At 44.8% G+C, this 19789-nt stretch overlaps 1 protein-coding gene across 1 annotated transcript in view; it reads left to right on the forward strand.

Moving 5' to 3' along the window:
* Positions 1 to 13708: 13708 nt before the first annotated feature.
* The window catches only part of LOC149335551 (uncharacterized), a 35404-nt gene continuing 29323 nt past the window's right edge, over positions 13709 to 19789 (forward strand). The window contains exons 1-3 of the mRNA XM_089553824.1: positions 13709 to 13720; positions 15449 to 15548; positions 16461 to 16522. Coding sequence (XP_089409950.1) covers positions 13709 to 13720; positions 15449 to 15548; positions 16461 to 16522 — 174 coding nt within the window. The remainder of the gene's footprint in view (positions 13721 to 15448; positions 15549 to 16460; positions 16523 to 19789) is intronic.

Consider the following 19789-nt stretch of genomic DNA (forward strand, 5'->3'; position numbering starts at 1 on the left):
TCCACGGATTTCGAGTGAGTGGGAAAGAAATCTGCGATCTATTCGGCGCGGACGTTAAAGGGCAACTGAAGCGGTTTCAGAATTTGATGAATTTAAGGTTGCCGAATGTGCTAAATGAACAGGTAAAGCCAGCGAAATCGTTTTGCTCTAGCATTTGATATGGTGGCGTAATCGTCGAATAAAGTCGTCGTCGGCGTTCAGGCTTCTCTGAACTGCACAGCGACGGGCAGAGGCCCCGATAAGGACGTCACGTATGACGGCATTACTTTTCCAGCGAAGAAACGGTTATTCCATGGAAGAAAACCGACGCCATCGAAAATGAAGCTCACGATCCATTGTTTGGCGCCATCTGACGGCGCACAGCAGCATGCAGGCGTAAGCTGCGGGCATCTGAAATTTCGGCAACAATGACGTCACTGCCGAGTTTCTTCGCACTCCTCCAACGTAGTGAGAAGAAGTCTAAACATCGTCGCGGTTTTAATCGACGATTATGTCACCATTTCAAATGGTAGTGCAAAAATACTTTGCATGCTTTATCTAGAAGCTTGATAGATTCGAATTCTCGAATAACCTCAAATTCTGAAAAAACCGTTTCAGCTTCCCTTTAAGCTGCATGCCAAAGGAATAGACTACGATGCGCAGTTCACATCCTACGATGTTTCACTTAGCTTGCCTTTCTGTTCTGCTTCTTTCAGGCCCAGCTTGTCCTTAAAATTTGTGCTATAACTGTGGGGTCTTGCAAGTTCTGCGAAACGAGAGTCTGTTGCGTCGAACTTTGCAATCGTTAATGGTCGTGCACTGATTATTCGGCTGGAGTTAGGTACATAGGTTATGCTTTGTTCGTTAGGACTCCGCCAGGACAACCGCCGGTGCGCGTGAGACCAAGGCCCTACTAGTTGATCTTAGGGGCACTGGTTTGATAGACACCCGTTCACCATTCTCTGTGTTTGTGAGTGCGCGAATGTTGTGTATGCTGGCCTTCAAATTTCGCCCTTTTTTTCCTTTTTTTGCTGTCTTTTTCTCCCTCTTTCTGCGGCCACATTGGAGTAGTGTGCTAGGTTAACTACCAGACACACCTCTCCTGTAATCATTGAAATCTTTCTCTGCCCTTGTTTAAAAAACATTATATATCACGCATGCCACGCATGTCTACATCCACATTTCAGCCGTATGACCATGTCGATAATTCCTGCCTAAGGAATCAACATTTGATAACTGTTATTTTCTTCTCACAATTGGCTTAATTGAAAGCAAAACTATGTCGACGCTCAATACTGACAAAGTCTAAGTAGAAAGCTAGAGGCGAGTAACAAAGCCCCACCATTTTCTAGGATACTAATCCTTACGATGCCTAGCAGTGTGGCGCATGGTATGTACCGTAGGTTCAGGAAAGCAGGCCAGGGTCGTCAACAGACAAAGTTGAAGCTATGATCCTTTGCCACCTTACTAATCGCTGCCATGAATGAAAGGGAAGAAAGAGGGCAGGAAAGATGTGATTATTGTGAATATGGACTACACAAAAGAACAAGGAGCTGCAAGGAAACCTGCGATCACTCGCAAACAGTTCGACACGAATGTCTTTCCAAATTCCGAGAGCGGCTATCACGTGTTACAGGAGACTGCACGCCGTTACGTGAGGTCTGTTCTTCTCTGGTCCGCGAAATTTTAGAGCTGTTCCACCTCCTCGCGAGATGATGAGCACGCCTGCAGGCGATAAATGCCTGTGACTGAAGGAAATATCGCTCTGGAATACCTTCGGTCCACACTGTCCGCATGTTGCTGCGACAGGGAATTACTCTCCAGCCGGCCAAAAATCTATTATGTGTGGGTTGGAGGATATATATATCGAGAGGAGAAGACACCTAATGTTTTAACTAAACTGTTGGATGGAATCCTAAAAGCAGCAAGCATTACATAATACTGCAGGACAGAATTCTTGTTAACCCGATGTGTGAAGGCAATGTATGTATTGGCAAGAAGCTTGATAATTATCGCTAATGCTCGAAGCCGCCTTCAAGTGGCATTATGGTTTTGTTTCCGACGGGAGATCCAACTAATTTTTTCTAGAATCAATGCAGCCATGCACAACTACTTCTATGTTGTTCGAGGTTGCAGCAAGTAGTTCTCACACCTTATCTAGCAATTTTTTCATCTCGAAAGAAAAGATAACAAATCACACCAGTATTTTTTTTTCGAAGCGCCACATTTACAACTGTAACAAGGCCTACAGCATCAATAGCTATAACAAAACGGTGGTGTCATCCGCTTATAATTTTACCATTCGCATCTTCATTTACGATGCCAGTAAGGAAAACGCTAAATAGGGCAGGACCCAAGATGTTGGAGGGCCTAAGATACCACCTTTTTAACTAGGAATGAAATAATGCTCATCTCTGTAAATTCACGTGAGGGCCTGATATATGATAAAATCAAATCTAACACAATATTGGTATTCCCATAACAATTCATTATATGCAAAAGATTCACATGACGTGCCCCATCAAAAGACTTTGTGAAGCGGACAATAACTCCAGGCACGAAGAGGCATTTTCTAAATTAAAAAAAATAAATCATCTTTTATTCAGGCAGCGCAAGCTCAGTTTATGAATACTTCTAAAGCGCTTACTTGTAATTTGTTAACTTTTTCTTCAAAAAAAATCAAAATTTCGCTTAAAGATAACCTATTCAAAGCCTTTAGAAACGGTGGGAGTTATGGAGACCGGTTTGTAGTTAGACTATATTGTTTGGTTGGGTTTATAGGATTTAACGTCCCAAAGCGACTAAGGCTATGAGAGACGCCGTAGTGAAGGCCTCCGGAAATTTCGACCACCTGGGGTTCTTTAATGTGCACTGACATCGCACAGTACACGGGCCTCTAGAATTTCTCCTCCAAGGAAATTCTAGACGCCGCGGCCGGGATCGAACCCGCGTCTTTTGGGTCAGCAGCCGAGCACCATAACCACTGATCCACCGCGGCGGCTAGACTATATTGTTTTATCTTCTTTCTTCAAGAAAGCTAGGGCAACGTCTACATTTGTCTTGAGAAGGAACAGACCTGAGTAAGAGTAGTCTTGCGGGCCGTTCTACAAGTGTAGTTTCCGAAGGTGGTTAATTAGTCTTACTTAATTATACAGTTAAGTAGCATGCAAAAATAATGTTACTTGCTCCATACGATAGCCAGCAACATGCATTTGGTCACGTCGTCCTAGATTCCCTGGTTAGATTTTTGAAAACCCTGTATGAAGTTAGTTGGAACACCCTGTATATCGTACAAAGCGAGAATAGGTTCCAGTCCAAATTTGGGGGGCTGTCTTGTAACTGCTTGCTAACGTTATTATTTTTGCGCTTCACAATCATAAACACACTAAATAAAATACAAAGAGACACGGCACACATCACAAAAAGGGGACATTATTTTTATGAAGCAATTGTTTTACTTGCGTTTTTCTTTCAGCGACGGCACGCGACCTAGACTTTTCGCTTATTACATACCGCCAACCTTCCAAAATTAGCGTTCAAAACTCGCGCCTCGCACTCAACATTGTAACAGGACAGCCGATAGCCCGCAGCACAATTTGGACACACCTATAAGCACGCACGCGGAAGTTTCGCGGCCCTTCCCTTGTTTTCTCCAGAATATCAAGGCCACCCTTTAGCCACATTGACTACTAATAACTTTTACCTTTAAATTAAGGGTGTGCGAATATCAAATTTTTCGAATACAAATCGAATACTAATACTTAGTTCCGAATATTGAATCGAATATCGAATAATCAAGGAAAGACGCATTTAACCACTGCAAAACATTTATTTGAGCATCCAAGTACATCACAGCTCAACTATCAATAAGTAAATGAACACAAAAGGTGTATGTGCCCGCACAGAATGTATCGAAGTCTAGAACATTATTTTAGAAGAGTAGAATTTTCACACAAAATGACTAGTACACAGCACTGATTGAATCTAGCATGCCATCAGCGCAAAAGCGCGTTGCGGGGATGAACATTAAAGGTTGTTGTGAAGGAAAACCAGCTGCTCCACATGGTCAGGAATTAAGCCTGAGGACATCATCATCATCATCGTTCCCTTCTAGCTGAAAGACTTCTCCAGAGACAGGTAATTTCCTCTCACATGGCACTAAAGTGGCAGGTATTGCGAGGTACTTCGTGCACAGCTTTGACTATACCACCTTCGCAGGTATAGCCACAAAGAAGCTCACAAGCACAGTCAGCTACGGCATGGCCCAACATTACGCATGGCTCTGGACGTCGCCATGTTGTTATGCCTATGTCGATTGGACTTGCGCACCGAAATGTACGCCGGTGCTCGCAATAAAATATTCGGCTAAATACGAATATTCGCATGGGATCGAATAATCGAAACAACACGAATACTTACAGTTCGAATCGAATACGAATAGCAAAAATCTAATATTCGAACTGTATTCGAAAATTTCGAATATTCGCACACCCCTACTTTAAATTCATCTATTCCAGCGTTCGGTACTGATCAACCTGTAAACGCCCTTCAGCAACGCGACACAGAGTTTTCATTCATTACATGCACACCAACAATGAAGAACTGTAGCTTAAAACTCGCGCCGCTTGCACAGTAGTGTAAAATAGGGCTGATGGGTGGCAGCACCGGTTTGGAGACGTCAACAGTTAGCACGCGCGCTAATATTTAAAGGTTACCCTAACGATTTTCGGTTAGATTAACACGTATGATGGTACCACACAACCAGACTACCGGGGGACTCCTAATCCAAACTTAGACGCAGACATCACAGACGCAGAGGTCTGGTACGCAATTGGAAAACTGCGGACATCTGCGGCAGCACCAGACAAAGTAACAAATAAGACTCTCAGGAACTTAGACGCAACGTCGATCGCGGCGGTTACAGACCTTATGAACAAATACTGGCATGCAGGCAACATACCACCAGAGTGGAAACACGCGAAAATCACTTTTATTCCTAAAGCGGGTAAGAAACTCAGCACTGAGAATCTACGCCCAATTTCATTAACATCATGCCTAGGCAAACTCATGGAGCATGTCATCCTCAATAGGCTCCAAAACTATGCGGAGGACATGAACCTCCTACCTGAAACAATGTTAGGATTCAGGGCCCAACTATCTACCCAGGACATACTCTTGCAGCTTAACAAGGACATAATTGAAGCTGACGAGGGAACAGGAACGAAAGCAAGATTGGGTTTAGACCTTGTTAAAGCTTTCGACAACGCCACCCACAAGCCATTTTGACAAACTTGTCAGAAATCAACCCCGGAGAAAGGACGTACAACTACATCCGATCCTTCCTCACTAACAGAACAGCAGTGATAACGGTCGGAACAATAGAGTCTGCCCCAATCACACTAGGAAGTAAAGGAACGCCACAGGGCTCCGTCCTGTCCCCTTTCCTTTTTAACCTCTCCCTCATCAAAATTCCCCCCAAACTGGCACAAATACCAGACCTACATCACACGTTCTATGCAGATGACATCACACTTTGGGTAACCAAAGGATGCGAAGGCTACATAGAAGACACACTCCAAGCAGCAGTGGACATCATTGAGGCATGCGTATGGGAATCCGGCCTCACTTGTTCTGAGCAAAAATCTGAACTCTTCGTGATCCGTCGTAAACAAAGAGGTAGGCGTACCACGGCATCCCCCCGCAAATAAACGTCTATGTTAATGGACGATCTGTCAAAGAGGTACAGACCATGAGAATACTGGGGTTGTATTTACAAACAAATGGAAAGAATACTGACACACTCACTAAGCTAAAACGCACGGTAGAAGCGACGGCGCGATTAATCCGCCGCATAGCTAACCGCAGACAAGGGGTGAGGGAAAGAGATTCATGCCGCCTAGTGCAGGCCTTTGCGCTAAGCAGGATACTCTATGCCACCCCTTATCTCAAATTTTCAAAAGCAGAAAAGGACAAATTGGATAGCATGATACGGCAGGCCTATAAGGCTGCGTTAGGACTCCCACTAAATGCCTCAACCGAAAGGCTTATGAGGTTAGGAATACATAACACCTACAATGAACTGAAAGAAGCCCATTTAATGGCTCAAACAGCGCGATTAGCCAATTCCAGAACTGGCAGGAGTATTCTTACCAGGCTCGGAATTAACTTTCAACCTACGAATAACGATGCTAAAGTAGACTTACCCCGCGACTATAGGACGGCCCTACTAATCAAACCACTCCCCAAAAACATGCACCCCTTACATCATGAGGGTAGAAGACAAGCACGAGCCAAAGCCTTACATAAGAAATACAGACAGTGCGCTGCAACACTTTATGTAGATGCGGCAGAATACAAAAATACCAATGCCTTTGCAATTGTGGTTGTGAATGAGAATGGTGACCACATCGTCTCGGCGACAATCAAAACGAAATCCTCTGAAACGGCAGAAGAGGCGGCTGTAGCCCTGGCCCTAGCACATACCCAAGGGAGCATCATCCTCAGCGATTCCAAAATGGGTATCAATAATTTCGCTAAAGGGCGAATTACAAACATCTCCCTTAGAATCTTTAACGCAACCAAATTCTCACCAAATTGTTCCGAATTGATATGGGTCCCAGCCCATTCGGGGAATCCGGGGAACGAGGCAGCCCACAATAAAGCCCGAGGTTTCGTCGACCGGGCAGTGGATGAGTCTGGCTCCCTGAATTTCACGAAGGACTCAATGATCACATATCATGATCTCACCAATCATTTTAAATTAGAGAGGAGAATTTTCCCCCCTCCAGACAAAAGACTTACTAAAGAACAAGAGGTTACGTGGCGTCGTCTACAGACGAGATCGATACGCACCCCATCACTCCTCGCGCACATTTATCCAGATCTTTACAACCCAAACTGCAAACACTGTGGCCAACGTGCTACCTACGATCACATCCTGTGGGACTGCAAAATAGAGCCACCTCCGGGTGATCTAGTTACAGCTCCTTCTCTCGAGCGGTGGGAGACCGTGCTGGCTAGCTCTGACCCCAGAACGCAAGTTTTGGCGGTGGAGTGGGCTGACAAAGTCGTCGAGGGCTATGTACTCTCGACCACTTAACGCGACCTCTTGCCAAGCTCTTCCCGACGAATAAAATGTTTTACAATCCAATTAGATTAACACCTGTTAATCACACACTTCAATAAATTCGTTCGGTTCTTCTCTGCTGGACAACCTACACACCACTTTCAGTGACTCGAAGCTGAGCTTTCATACTTTACATGCGCACCAAATATCCAAAACTACAGAATTCAAGGCTCCCGCCTCGTGCACAGAAGTGTAAAGGACTGCCGATGGGCGGCGGCACAAGTTTGGAGACGGTAGGGTGCCTCGGGCGAGCGGTCTTCGAGGCACCCTAGGAGACGTCACCCGTTAAAACAGCACCGATTTAGCGGTTGATGTGGCGCTCCCTACTGAATGTTTTCTCACGTCTAGCTCCATATTTCCATAATTTACCAACAGAAATTTTATGAAGCTAGTATGGAGGATATGGAGTCAGTATGCACTATGTGGAAGCACGAATGGAAATTTGGGCACTAAATATGACGTCAAGTACGTTGTATGGAAATTCTGCAGAAATTATATAGAATGCTTATGGGCTCCGTACGGACAAGAATGAATTTCCAGATATTTTTCCATAGCTTATGGACTCCATATTCTCATAATTCCATACGAGCGGCTGATATGGACCCTTTAAGGAGTGCTGTGTTGATGGATGCGAAATGCAAAAGCTACCCGTGGCCTGTGCGATGCGAGTGCGCGTTATATCCCCAAGGGGTAGAAATTATTCCGCAGCCTGTTTCTAACGGCACCAATTTCCCTTCTTTCAGTGCACCCCTCCTCCCTTCCCTTACTGCGCGGTTGAGGTGTCGACTTATAAGTGAGGCAGTCATTTCATACTTAGGAGATGAACTGCAAAGCATATCAATGAGTTAGATAGGCAGAGCAGAACGGTGGGCCTAAAAGTTAACATGCAGAAAGCCAAAGTAATACTCAACAGTCTAGCAAGAGAACAGCAGTTCGCAATTGGTGGCAAGGTGCTGGAAGTAGTGACAGAATATGTTTATTTATTTATTTATTTATTTATTCATTTATTTATTTATTTATTTATTTAATACTGCAGAGTCGCTCGACTCCAAGCAGGCATGAGCACGGGCATGAGCACAGGTACAAATAAAAAAACAAGATATGCATGAACGTCATGCAAGAGCAAACGATGATGCGAAAAAAGAAACTAAAAAGACAAGGGTTTCACATACAAAAGGCTCTCAAATTATCAGGTAGTGACCGCTGATCAGGATCATGAGTGGGAAATAACTAAAAGAATAAAAATGGGGTGGAGCGCACATGGCAGGTTCTCTCAGATCTTGAATGGCAGTTAACCGATATCCCTCAAGAGAAAAGTATACAACAGCTGTATCTAACCGGTACTCACCTATGGGGCAGAAACGTGGAGGATAACAAAGAGGGTTGAGCTTAAGTTAAGGACAACGCAGCGAGCTATGGAAAGAAGAATGATAGGTGCAACGTCAAGAGACCGGAAGCGGGCAGAGTGGGTGAGGGAACAAACACGGGTTAATGGCTTCGTAGTCGTAATCAAGAGGAGTAAATGGGATAACCACTGGTCCTTAAGGGTAACGGAGTAGATCCCAACAGAAGGCAAGCGTAGAAGTGGCGGCAGAAAGTCAGGTAGGTGGATGAGATTAAGAAGTTTGCGGGCATGCGATGGCCGCAGCTGGCAAAGGACAGGAATAAATGAAGAGACATGGGAGAGGCATTTGCCCTGCAGTGGGCGTAGTCAGGCTGATGATGATGGTGTTGATTATTCCATACTCCGAGTGGAATTTTCGTCCTTAAGAGAAGTCGCCTGCAATGGACACGCGATTGCACTGCTGGGTCTCCAGGTCAATGAAGTGTATGCAATTTAAAAGCGTGTCGCCGGCCCGCCATCCGCTTAAGACGTACACTCGATGGCCCACCACGCATGCCGCATGCTCCAAGCGTGATTTTGGAACATGGTTACACACTTCAAGACGGCTCCATGACATTGCGTTTCTTGGAAGCGATGAAGGGCGCCGCGGTTTTGTGGACCATTTGGTTCGCAAAGAAAGAACCATGTAGGTAGCATTACAATGGCCATATATTCAGCCCTAACAGAGGACAACATTCTTTCAAGCCTTCCAGCCCTGGACGCACCAAGGTGGGGTATCAGTAATGGTCCGAAGCATGTCTGGTCATTCGTGGTGACAGAGATGTCAGTGCATATTTGCAAGTGGTCTGCGTATTTGCTTTCCAGATGCTCGACAAACAGAGATCATAGCTCTGCCATAGGAATGAATGGCCCTGAGCGTTGGCATGTGGTAACAGGCGACGACGTTTGTGATCGTATATCTACGGAGGATTCTGCTTACACCTATTTCCTCTAAATCACTAACAACTTAGCGGATGGTGCAAAGAGCAGCAGAGAAGTCGCATTCATTACTAACCAAGTCGAGCATTTTGGGAAACGCGTTTATGATGTTGCCATGTTCTGAGAACACAAAAGACAAGCAAAGTGTACTAAGTTTCTGGTGGGAAGAGTTCAGCGCAGTTACCATGTGTTCTGGCATGTAGGTTTCTCAGCTTAGTGTGTGCGTGGAGAACTGTATTCGTTATCTTCTACACGTTACGTGAAAACGTGACAATGTGGAACAAGACCACAAAAGAGGTGAACGCCAAAATTTTATGAACAGACATTTATTTATTTATTTATTATTTGTACCTCAAATTCCCCTTGGTGTGGGGTATTACATGAGGGATGGGCATAATGTTCAAGTGAAGAGTGGTTCGATGGCAGTCTTGAAGGATTGGGGGTCGGAGTGGTGCACAGAGTCGACAGGCAGTTTGTCCCAGTCCCGAGCGGTCTGAACAAAAAACGAACGAAGATGGGCTGTGGTCTGTGCTGGGGGCGGATAGACGGCTTTAGGATGGCTGGTGCGGCTTCACTGCCGATGAAGTGGTAAGATTGCTGAAACATTGAGTGGCGTATGGTAGAACTTGTGAAAACATCACAGCCTGAAGATGCAGCGTCGCTTTTCAAGATTAGTACGATTAGCCCGTGATTTGAGTGCTGTGACACTGGAATGGTAGGAGTAGTCTGAGAAAATAAACCTGGCAGCGCGATTCTGTAGAGCTTCGAGGGTGTTAGAAAGATTTATTTATTTATTTATTTATTTATTTATTTATTTATTTATTTATTTATTTATTTATTTATTTATTTATTTATTTATTTATTTATTTATTTATTTATTTATTTATTTATTTATTTATTTATTTATTTATTTATTTATTTATTTATTTATTTATTTATTTATTTATTTATTTATTTACATTTCTACAGCGCCATAAAGGCATAATTGCAGGGGGAACACACAAACATTCATTCCTACAGCATGTGCCAACTTTTTGTACAGGATAGGGCAGAGGATGAAAAGAGGTTTAAACAGAGCGTTCACATCAGTCAATTGGTCGGGATGGGGATCCTTGATGGGGATCCCAGATTGAGCATGCGTATTCTATTTTAGGTCTGATAAATGTAAGATAAGTAAGTGTTTTCACGGATGCAGAGGCTAGGCGCAAGTTTCGACGGAGGCAACCAAGAGTGCGATTGGCTTTGTTAGTAATGTTCATTATATGCTCTGGCCAGGTTAGTGTATCTGAAAGGGTGACGCCAAGGTGGACAGAGTGGACAGATGAGATTACCGAGCCACAAATGGTCTAACTTGGTGCCTGATAGTTTTTCCGACGTGAAAAGGAAAGTAAAGACGTTTTCTTAGTGTTTAGGCACATTAACCATTTGTCGCAACAAGTTTCAATTCGTTTAAGGTCATCCTGTAAAATTCTAGAGTCAGAGGTGGTGTGGATGGGGCGATAAAGTACGCAGTCATCTGCGAATAGGCGGATGTTAGAGGATATGTTACTTGGCAGGTCATTAATATAAATTAGAAACAGCAATGGTCCGAGGGCTGTACCTTGGGGGACTCCGGAGAGGACCGGAGAAAAAGACGAGGAGCGGTTGTTAGCGTACACAAATTGCTTTCGGTTCGTAAGGAAATTAGAAATCCAATCTAATACAAAGGGGTTAATGCACAATCTTGAGAGTTTAAGTATTAATTCATTAGGTCCACAGCTTGTTTCCGTCCTTTTGTATCCATTCCTTTCATCCACCTTCGAAAACGCAGGGAGTCTGGTCCACATTGCAAGAAATCAAGCTCTCCCGTGTGCTCAGACAGTAGAGCGACCTATTCACCACTGGTGCTGACGCGAAAAATCCCGTGCGGCCCTTTGTTTACACTGAAAAAGAACGATAAGAGCGAGCCTATTCAACAACATTAGCAACGCCCAGCTGAACGATATGAAGACGCCTTCGTGCTTTCTCCGAGGCTATTGAAAACCGAGTAAAGAGACCTTTATATTTTCCTGTAGTACCGCTGAAAACGTGGAAGGCTAAGAAATAATGGTGCTCGTTGAATATTGCTTCTCGTCGCAGAACAGAAAGCTCCTTCGGCGTGCTGCTTTCCTAGAGCAGATAAGAAACTTTTGCAGTCGATGTAAAAAACGCGACGACCGCGACTCTATTCCCGGGGGCTTTTCTAGTCGCGATAATAAGACAATGCGCTTCAGTTTACGACCGGTGTTCGCCCCACGACGGTGGCAGAAAGCTCGAAAAAGACGAGAGCGCAGGAATACAGACGAAAAAGCAGATATTTTTTTTCTTATCATGTGTTGATAAGGATGTAACGGCCTGTTGATGCACAGTTTTCAAAGACGCGTAAAACAAAAAGTAGAGAATAATAAAAGCGGATGCATTCAAGAGTTTAAGTGAAAATTATGCAGCCCACAAGGCAACGCCTCCCCCACCTCACCCCTTAGATTCCTGTACTACCTGACTGCACTGTGCTTGTAGAAATAAGTAGGTCGCTTCCAAATGTTGTAGATGAGGCAGTATGACGACTGGCGCCGACTTTTGCCAGTAATAAAAAGAGAATTGATTGATTCATTATCCGCGCGATCAACCGACCGACCGACCGACCGACCGACCGACCGACGACAGACAGACAGACAGACAGACAGACAGACAGACAGAAAGAAAGAAAGAAAGAAAGAAAGAAAGAAAGAAAGAAAGAAAGAAAGAAAGAAAGAAAGAAAGAAAGAAAGAAAGAAAGAAAGAAAGAAAGAAAGAAAGAAAGAAAGAAAGAAAGAAAGAAAGAAAGAAAGAAAGAAAGAAAGAAAGAAAGAAAGAAAGAAAGAAAGAAAGAAAGAAAGAAAGACGGACGGACGGACAGACAAACTCGGGGTAAGGCAAGGCTCCGGGTGAATTTAGACCACCTGAGGTTCTTTACACAATAAAAATCTAGCAACCCTGAGGCAGCTACGGCTGCTATATAGCTAGCATCGGTGTCATAGAAGCCGCCATCTTTTGAGACCGGCAGTGTGGCAAAAGTTCACGCTTTTCCTAACCCTTTCATCTCCTCATGCCCCTAAAGGCGAAAGGTGAGCTCAAAAACTAGACAACCACCAAAAAAGAGACAAAAACAAGCAGCGCTTGTCCTTATCTCTTCTTTAGTGGTAGTCTTGTGCTTGCGCTCAACTTCTTACCTTAAGAATACCTTGCACCAACTAGCCCCAGTCGAAGCTTTACTGAAGTCTCCATGACCTAGCCTGCATTGCCACGTCTATAATACGCGTCTTATCATGGCACCTGTGTCGTCCCGAGTCACCCTTATATAAGCACATGTGGCACAGTGAATGCAGATCTTAGCCGAGCTGTGACGCAAACCCTCTTTGGTAAGAAGTGTCTATCAGCGAGACCAGTAATAATCGATGAAGAAATGCCTGTGCTGGACGCAACCACTAGCTACCAGTCTTGACGCTTCCCAAGATGAGAATGTCCTGCTATGAACCGAAGCTGCGAATAGCAACACCGCGCGTCTAAGAAAATAAAGGAATAAAAGTGAACGTCCTTGCTCTACAGTGGGCTCGAAAGACGTTGACAAAACTGTTATAGCCACTCATTACGTGGATCTCTTTGGCGGAGTGTCTGAAAGAAAATCCACGATGGACAAATGTTACAATGAAATAGGCAGCCACGACAGCTGCTGAATTTCCTGAGACAGGCATAAGCGTTTTCGCTATTTTTTATTGCATCGCATTTATGAATGAACGACATTTTGAAATTTTTCCATTCCGTCAGTCGCGTCATAAAATCAAGGAGCATGCATTCATTAAACGATCGTTTTATTCTTACCCAAACATCGGGCGAGGCGTTTAAGAGCAGCGATGAGTTTGACATCTCTTGAGACGCAAATGGGTCGAAGAAAGGTTTTCTTATCTGCCAGCCTTTATCTCTCTTTTCTTCTTTTTTTTTTGTAAAACATTGTGCAGCTGATATGGTCCTTGAATGCGGAAAACGATGGAATGATGGACAAGGAACAAAACACCGTGTCTGGTTCACCGCACAGTATTCGCTGGGTGCTACCTGGCATGCGCAGAGCTTTCGGATTGGCTCTATTGTGTGTGCACTGTGGTCAGGTCATTATATTTAGCTTCGTGGATGACGACAAAGAGGAAGCGGCGAGGCATGTGGCCCGACGGTCCGACAACCATTCAAGAAAGAAATCTCAGCCTCCCGCTGGACAGGACGTGCCGGATATGAACGAAATTGTGAGTTTGCAAGTGACGGTTCCAGCTCTGCAACAGTGCAGAGGCATGCGAGAATGCGGGGTCACAGTGTGCCACCGAACATAAAACGCCTGTGAACCACGTGACAGTTGTAAGCTGCTATCTCGGCCCATAAGGCATATATATGCTCTTAGCCTTTATGCCAATGCAATGGAAAGCATGATTAGAAGAGTCATTCCGTTCTAGTTTTTCTGTCTTCTGCGAAGCAAGGAAGGGCCCTTAGGCACGGTCTCCTGAACAGCACTAAAAGCGTTCGCGTGAACTTGTATATTTACTATGGCTATCGACCAGTTGCTTAGTAGTCACTTTCTGCTAGCACCCATTGGGCAGTACTTTCTTATTTGTCTGCATGCCGACCATTTCTTTTCCGCGCTTAAGCTCCCTTGTTAAACAATTTTATTCGCACCTATGAGCACTTGAAATAAGGTCATCGTTGAAGTGGGCTAAATAGTTGGAAGGTAAGAAACAGAGTGACTACAAGGACGAACATCAGAAGTAACTCAAGCGCTTGTAATGTCTGTTCTGTAGTGCGTATTTGCAGTCGCTCTGTCTTCATAACTTAAGAACGCCGCCGCCCTTTCCTTAAAGCCCGTATGTCACCTTGATACGCGAAAGAGGTCAGCTAGCATTTTTGAAGAATTAAAATCCAGCTGCCAAAGTCCAGCAGCGTCCCTCCTGCACACTGTCTTAGAGGGAAAAATCTGACAGTTCTTACAACGGGATTCTTTAGAGCACTTTCTGAGGGATTTACGCGGTGATATTCTGCCAAATAATAGGGCGGCGGAAATTCCGGTAGCTCCTCTTTGCAAAGCATCCCGTCGACTCCGTGACGCTCTGGGTAGAAGAATAGTTTTATTAACCCAGATACGTACCCCACAGATGGGGTACACCTATTTGTTAGGCGAAGTAATAATGGCAATAGTGATGCCATTCAACAGCTCACTATCTGTCTCAGAGAAGTTTCAATAGGTATCCCCTTAGAAGATCTATAAATTAACTACGGAACGTCTAAAAACGTTTTTAGGGGAGTCTGCCGTGGTAAGAGTGCCGGAAGGGTCACTAAAAGGCTTTGTTGGCTCATCATCATCATCATCAGACGGACTACATCCAATGCAGGGCAAAGGCCTCTCCCATTTCTCTCCAATTAACTCTGTCCTTTGTCAGTTGCCGCCACTGTATCCCCGCAAACTTCTTAATCTCATCCGCCCACCTAACTTTCTACCATCCCCTGCTACGTTTGCTTTCTCTTGGAATCCACTCCGTTACCCTTAAGGACCAGCGGTTATCTTGCGTTCGCATTACATGCCCTGCCCAAGCCCATTTCTTCCTCTTGATTTCAACTAAGATGTCATTAACCCGCGTTTGTTCCCTCACCCACTCCGCCCGCTTTCGATCTCTTAACGTTACACCTATCATTTTCCTTTCCACAGCTCGCTGTGTTGTCCTTAACTTAAGCTGAACCCTCTTTGTTAGCCTCCACGTTTCTGCCCCATAGGTGAGTACCGGTAGGATACAGCTGTTGTATACTTTTCTCTTCGGTGTGGGTGTTAGTAACTAAAGGCGCATAGATCGAGTTACCAAAGGCATCATGGACGAGTGTCAGGCCGATCGACACTAGTCTAGGGCAAGGGTGGGTACTAAGACGATCGGTTGCTTCTCAAGCTTCTGAACCTGAGTACTTGCTGGCGGCGACGTGTGTCGGTGACGCAGAACGTTCGGGTCACCCTTCTCGTGCTGCTGTGCTTCTTCGCCGTTCACGGGCCGAACGCCAACGGCCATGACATAGCCAGCCTTGTGACCCAACTGTGCGGTGAGCGAGTTGCACTCACGTTCTCTTACAACAACGGTCTTGCTCTTATTGTGCGGGTCGCATATGCTGAAACGCTTTTAATAAAAAAAATGGCCGCTGAATATAAAAAAGAATATTCGGACAAGCATACGCTACAGCACTGAAATCTAAAGCTCCTTATGCCACGACAGCAATACAGTTTGCGATATATAGGGCTCACATGTTACGCAAACTTTTATCGACCGACCGCAAATGCAAAATAGGTACACGTATGGGGGTCGTTTCTTGAAGGCATGAAAGAGTCTTTCGTTAAATAACAATCATAAGGTTGAGATTGTTGCAAGCTGCTGGTTGGGTTAGCCTTGCGGATTCTGCCGGCCATTGTTCCACCGTAGCGACACTTAAATGCTAAATAAAATTCACAAATCAGGCATAAAGCAGGGTATCCGACGCTGAGTTTAATTTACTCAAATAGTTAGTGGAAACGTCTTTTTTAAGTTTTTTTGCGCAGCTATTTGGCTCCGCTTCTAGTACGATGTGTTTAGGGCCACCATCGAAGTTGAAATGGATTTCAATTAAGCGAGTAATTACTATAATTAGCAGCCACATGCGCACAGCCATATGGCTACAGAGGAAACCTTTACAGCTCTCTGAGAATCTTAGCAGTTAAAGAAAGCTTTAGACTAGTCTGGGAGTCGAACCAGGGACCACCACCTTCCCGGGGCATTCACTCTATACCTACCAAGTTAGCCAGGATAACCACAAGATTCTAGGGCCAGGTCGGAATCGTCAACAACTCGATGTGTGAATGGTGTTAGTAGACCGTATTCAGGATAACACCCTAAAGCTTGGTAAATTTCAATTTAGTGATTATTTTCTAATTACTGTCTTTACTGAATCCGGGTGTATGAGCTGCGCGTGTGTCCTTCGCAGCCCAGCGGCATCAGGGGCGACTGGATGCTGTCACTTGCCTTGGCGCTCAGACAAAATCGGAGGTGAGGCCCTTTCAATCAACCAATCAATCAATCAATCAATCAATCAATCAAGGAAGGAAGCAAGCAGTCACTGGGTCAATAAATAAGTCAATCTCTCCATAAGCTAATCATTCGATTACTAAATGATGAGTGAATTTTTTTAGTATTTACGCGATTCTAACATGCACCCTTTTTTCAGCAAATCGAGGCTTGAAACGGCATGCGCCTTTTTATGAACAGCCCCATCGTCATCACCATCAATACATCCCCGTTAGCCGTCCGTTACATTCAATTGAATTGAATTGTTTTATTTCCGTACAAGATGTGGAGGAGGCCGAGGAATAATACGGCATGGGAGCAGCTTTAACAGCCCTCGACCCTGTTTACAAGCAACAGCAAAGAAGCGATGCACGTACCATCGCGGCGGCGATGACGGCAATGTTTTCTTTTTTTCTCTATTTCCCCTTTTCTTTTCTACTTAACAAAACTTACACAGAGGTCAGTGAAATAACTGTAGAATGGTCAGTCTTCCATGTTTTTAGTGAAAAATAAAATATTAAGTAGCAATAGTTTTCACTCGAATACTTCCGGAGACGCAACCCCACATTACAGCTAAGTGTACAAAAAGCTAAAGCGTAAGAAGGCTTGTTTTAAAAAAATAAAAGCTTCGAAGCTTTAGTGTATGTAGGTAGGACATGAATTCAGTGGGAGTCAAGCTCAGAATATTCATACCTAGTGTTTCTAAAGAGTTAATGAGTGTAGATAAGCTATGACGAAGCATTTGAAGCCCATAATTCGTTCTTGTTCGATTTATCTGCCAAAATTCCGTTTGTCTGTGCAATGTAAAGAATGATGCTCTCGCTGAGATGGACGCTGAATGCACTCGCCGCGATAACAGCGAAGAACCGTCAAGAGAGCGACGAGTAACGCGGAAGCAGATATAAACGTCGCTTCAGGCTTTTCACAAAGTGTGCTTTTTTTATTTTTTTTTTCCAGCATCGTATTTAGGAGCTCGTTAGCATCGTGTAGCTACGGTAACCAGTTCCGTCCTAGTAGCTGGAATCAAAAACACAAACCACACGAACAAAGGGCCCTCACTGGACACAGCCCAAGTTCGCGGGCTCGAGCCCAACAGGGTTGTCCACATTTCGGTGGAGCCTAGAATATCCCTATCTGCGGAGGTTTAGGTGTAATTTAAGGCGACCCGGGTGGCCGAAAATAGTTCAGAACCTTCTATTACAATGTCCTTAGCTGCCAACACTGTTGCTGTGACTCGTTGAACGTGAGTAATTATTAACCTTCGCCGGAATAGAGCGTCAACAGCAGGTTTTTGTTTAAGGAGCGTGCACATGTTTTGCGAATGGTGACCGCCGGACTACCCACCGCGGTGGCTCTGGAGTAGAGCGCTCGGTTCTTGAGCCAAAGGACGCATGCTCACTCACGGCCGCGGCGGCCACCCCATGTCGATGGACACGAAGTGGAAGACCTTTGTGAGCCATGCATGTCATTGCGTGATGAGGAACGACAGGTGGTCAAGATTTATCCGAAGGCCTGACCAACGACGCCCCTTTCTTTCTGCCTTTTGTAGCGAAAGCTACACTGCTATAGCTGCGACGCATTTCGTCGTGAGCCCCCGAATGACCTTGAAACGCCACATGATTCATTTTACAGTTCGGACGTCAGGGTGCGGGGCATATAAACCCGGAGCTGTACCCTTTGCTTTCGCTGTGTGAAACTCGTTTAGGCAGAGTTGTACCGCTGCCTAACTTTTTTCGTTCACTGCTACCTTCCTTTGTTCCTTCACGGCACGATTCAGGTGTCGATCGAGAAGCAATACAGTTACTTCCCTTTTCACTTCCCCAAAGAAAGTTTTCATTTTGATTCCTCCCGCCAGCAAAGCAATCCTGGCGTCAAGAGCGCGATCTATCAGCAAGCGGCAAAGACCAGAAGACAAAAGGATTCAGCGCTGTCTGAATTACCCGATCGCGTCACATGAGGGCGCCACCCTCCCGCAGGCGTTGGAGTATGGCGATGCCAGCGCTTTAACGTGACACCGTTGCAGACGCACAGTTCTCCCTCGCCTGGCGACAACGGCAGTAAATGGAATCAAAGTAATACGCTAAGCCAGCATGTTCGTAACAGTGTCCGCGTTGTATTTCCTTCTTTTCTCCGTGTTATTTTTTGTTATGCTGTTTTTTGCAAGTGAGGAGACTTTCAGAAACTAAGCGACAGTAAAAGAGTAATAACTACCGCATACAGGCCGAGACGGTGACTGTGACCGTCTAGACAACAATTATAATTGTTAATGTGCCTTCCCCGTAACTATTGTGACAAAATGGTTCTCTCCATGAGTGAATTGTTCTCTCGGCCTCCGGCGCCAGTCCTGTAATCCTTTACTTATTTAGACTGTTGGAATACCAAACCCCTGGGGTAGTTTTGTGTACTAGCGACCGGAAGGCTTCGGGCTAGACAGTAAAATGCTCTGGCTTAGCGCAATCTTCCATACAGCAATAGCAAACATCATCTAAGCCGTCAACTTTACGCCTACCTTTTTTCATTCCCAAACACTGATCACTAGCCAGAAAAGTAAGAAACTCCCCTCGGAATCGTGAACTAAACGTTCACTTTATTTCAAGTTTAGTTTGCTCCAGAAAAAAAAATCGTTTTACTTTTCGACATCTTTAGACAGTGACCGCAAGCACTGTCTAACTCCTCCATTCGCCTGTCCTAGCTCTTTATATGTTAATAATTTCGTCCTGTGTGTTATCCTTTCTGTTGTTCTGATTCTTTGTATTTCTGTTTACTTTTCTCGACTGGCCAGGATACTTTCGTCGGTGTCTGCCTCTTTCAAAAGAATGGTGATGCGGTCTTCATCATCATAATCATCACCTATCCGCCATGGTTCAGTCATCGCTAAAATTCTTATCTCTGCAGATATAGAGTTAATCTCATCACTTTATTTCCTCGCCTTTGCGGGAAGCTGCTTTTACCGGTTGTTCAGTGTTATTACTTGTCTGATAGGAGACGTGCAGCACAGGAACAATAATGTCCACCGGCCTCATAGTTTGATAGCTTACAAACCCTCGGTGACCTCAATAACATCGGCAAGGTCGCTTTGGTCATCTCTGTTCCTCTATGAAATACCCTCAGGGACCGTGTGTCACAGCGTCAAGAACTAAAAATGTTCGCGCGTGGTCGTTGTCCGCTCCTGTGGTCGATTATATTTTATGGCCCGAGATTATACTTCGAACATTACGACTGCCTAGTGTAGACAATAACTTCTCTGTC

The sequence above is a fragment of the Amblyomma mixtum genome, chromosome 7 (genome assembly GCF_055824585.1).
Source record: "Amblyomma mixtum isolate Tamu chromosome 7, ASM5582458v1, whole genome shotgun sequence".
NCBI lineage: Eukaryota > Metazoa > Arthropoda > Arachnida > Ixodida > Ixodidae > Amblyomma > Amblyomma mixtum.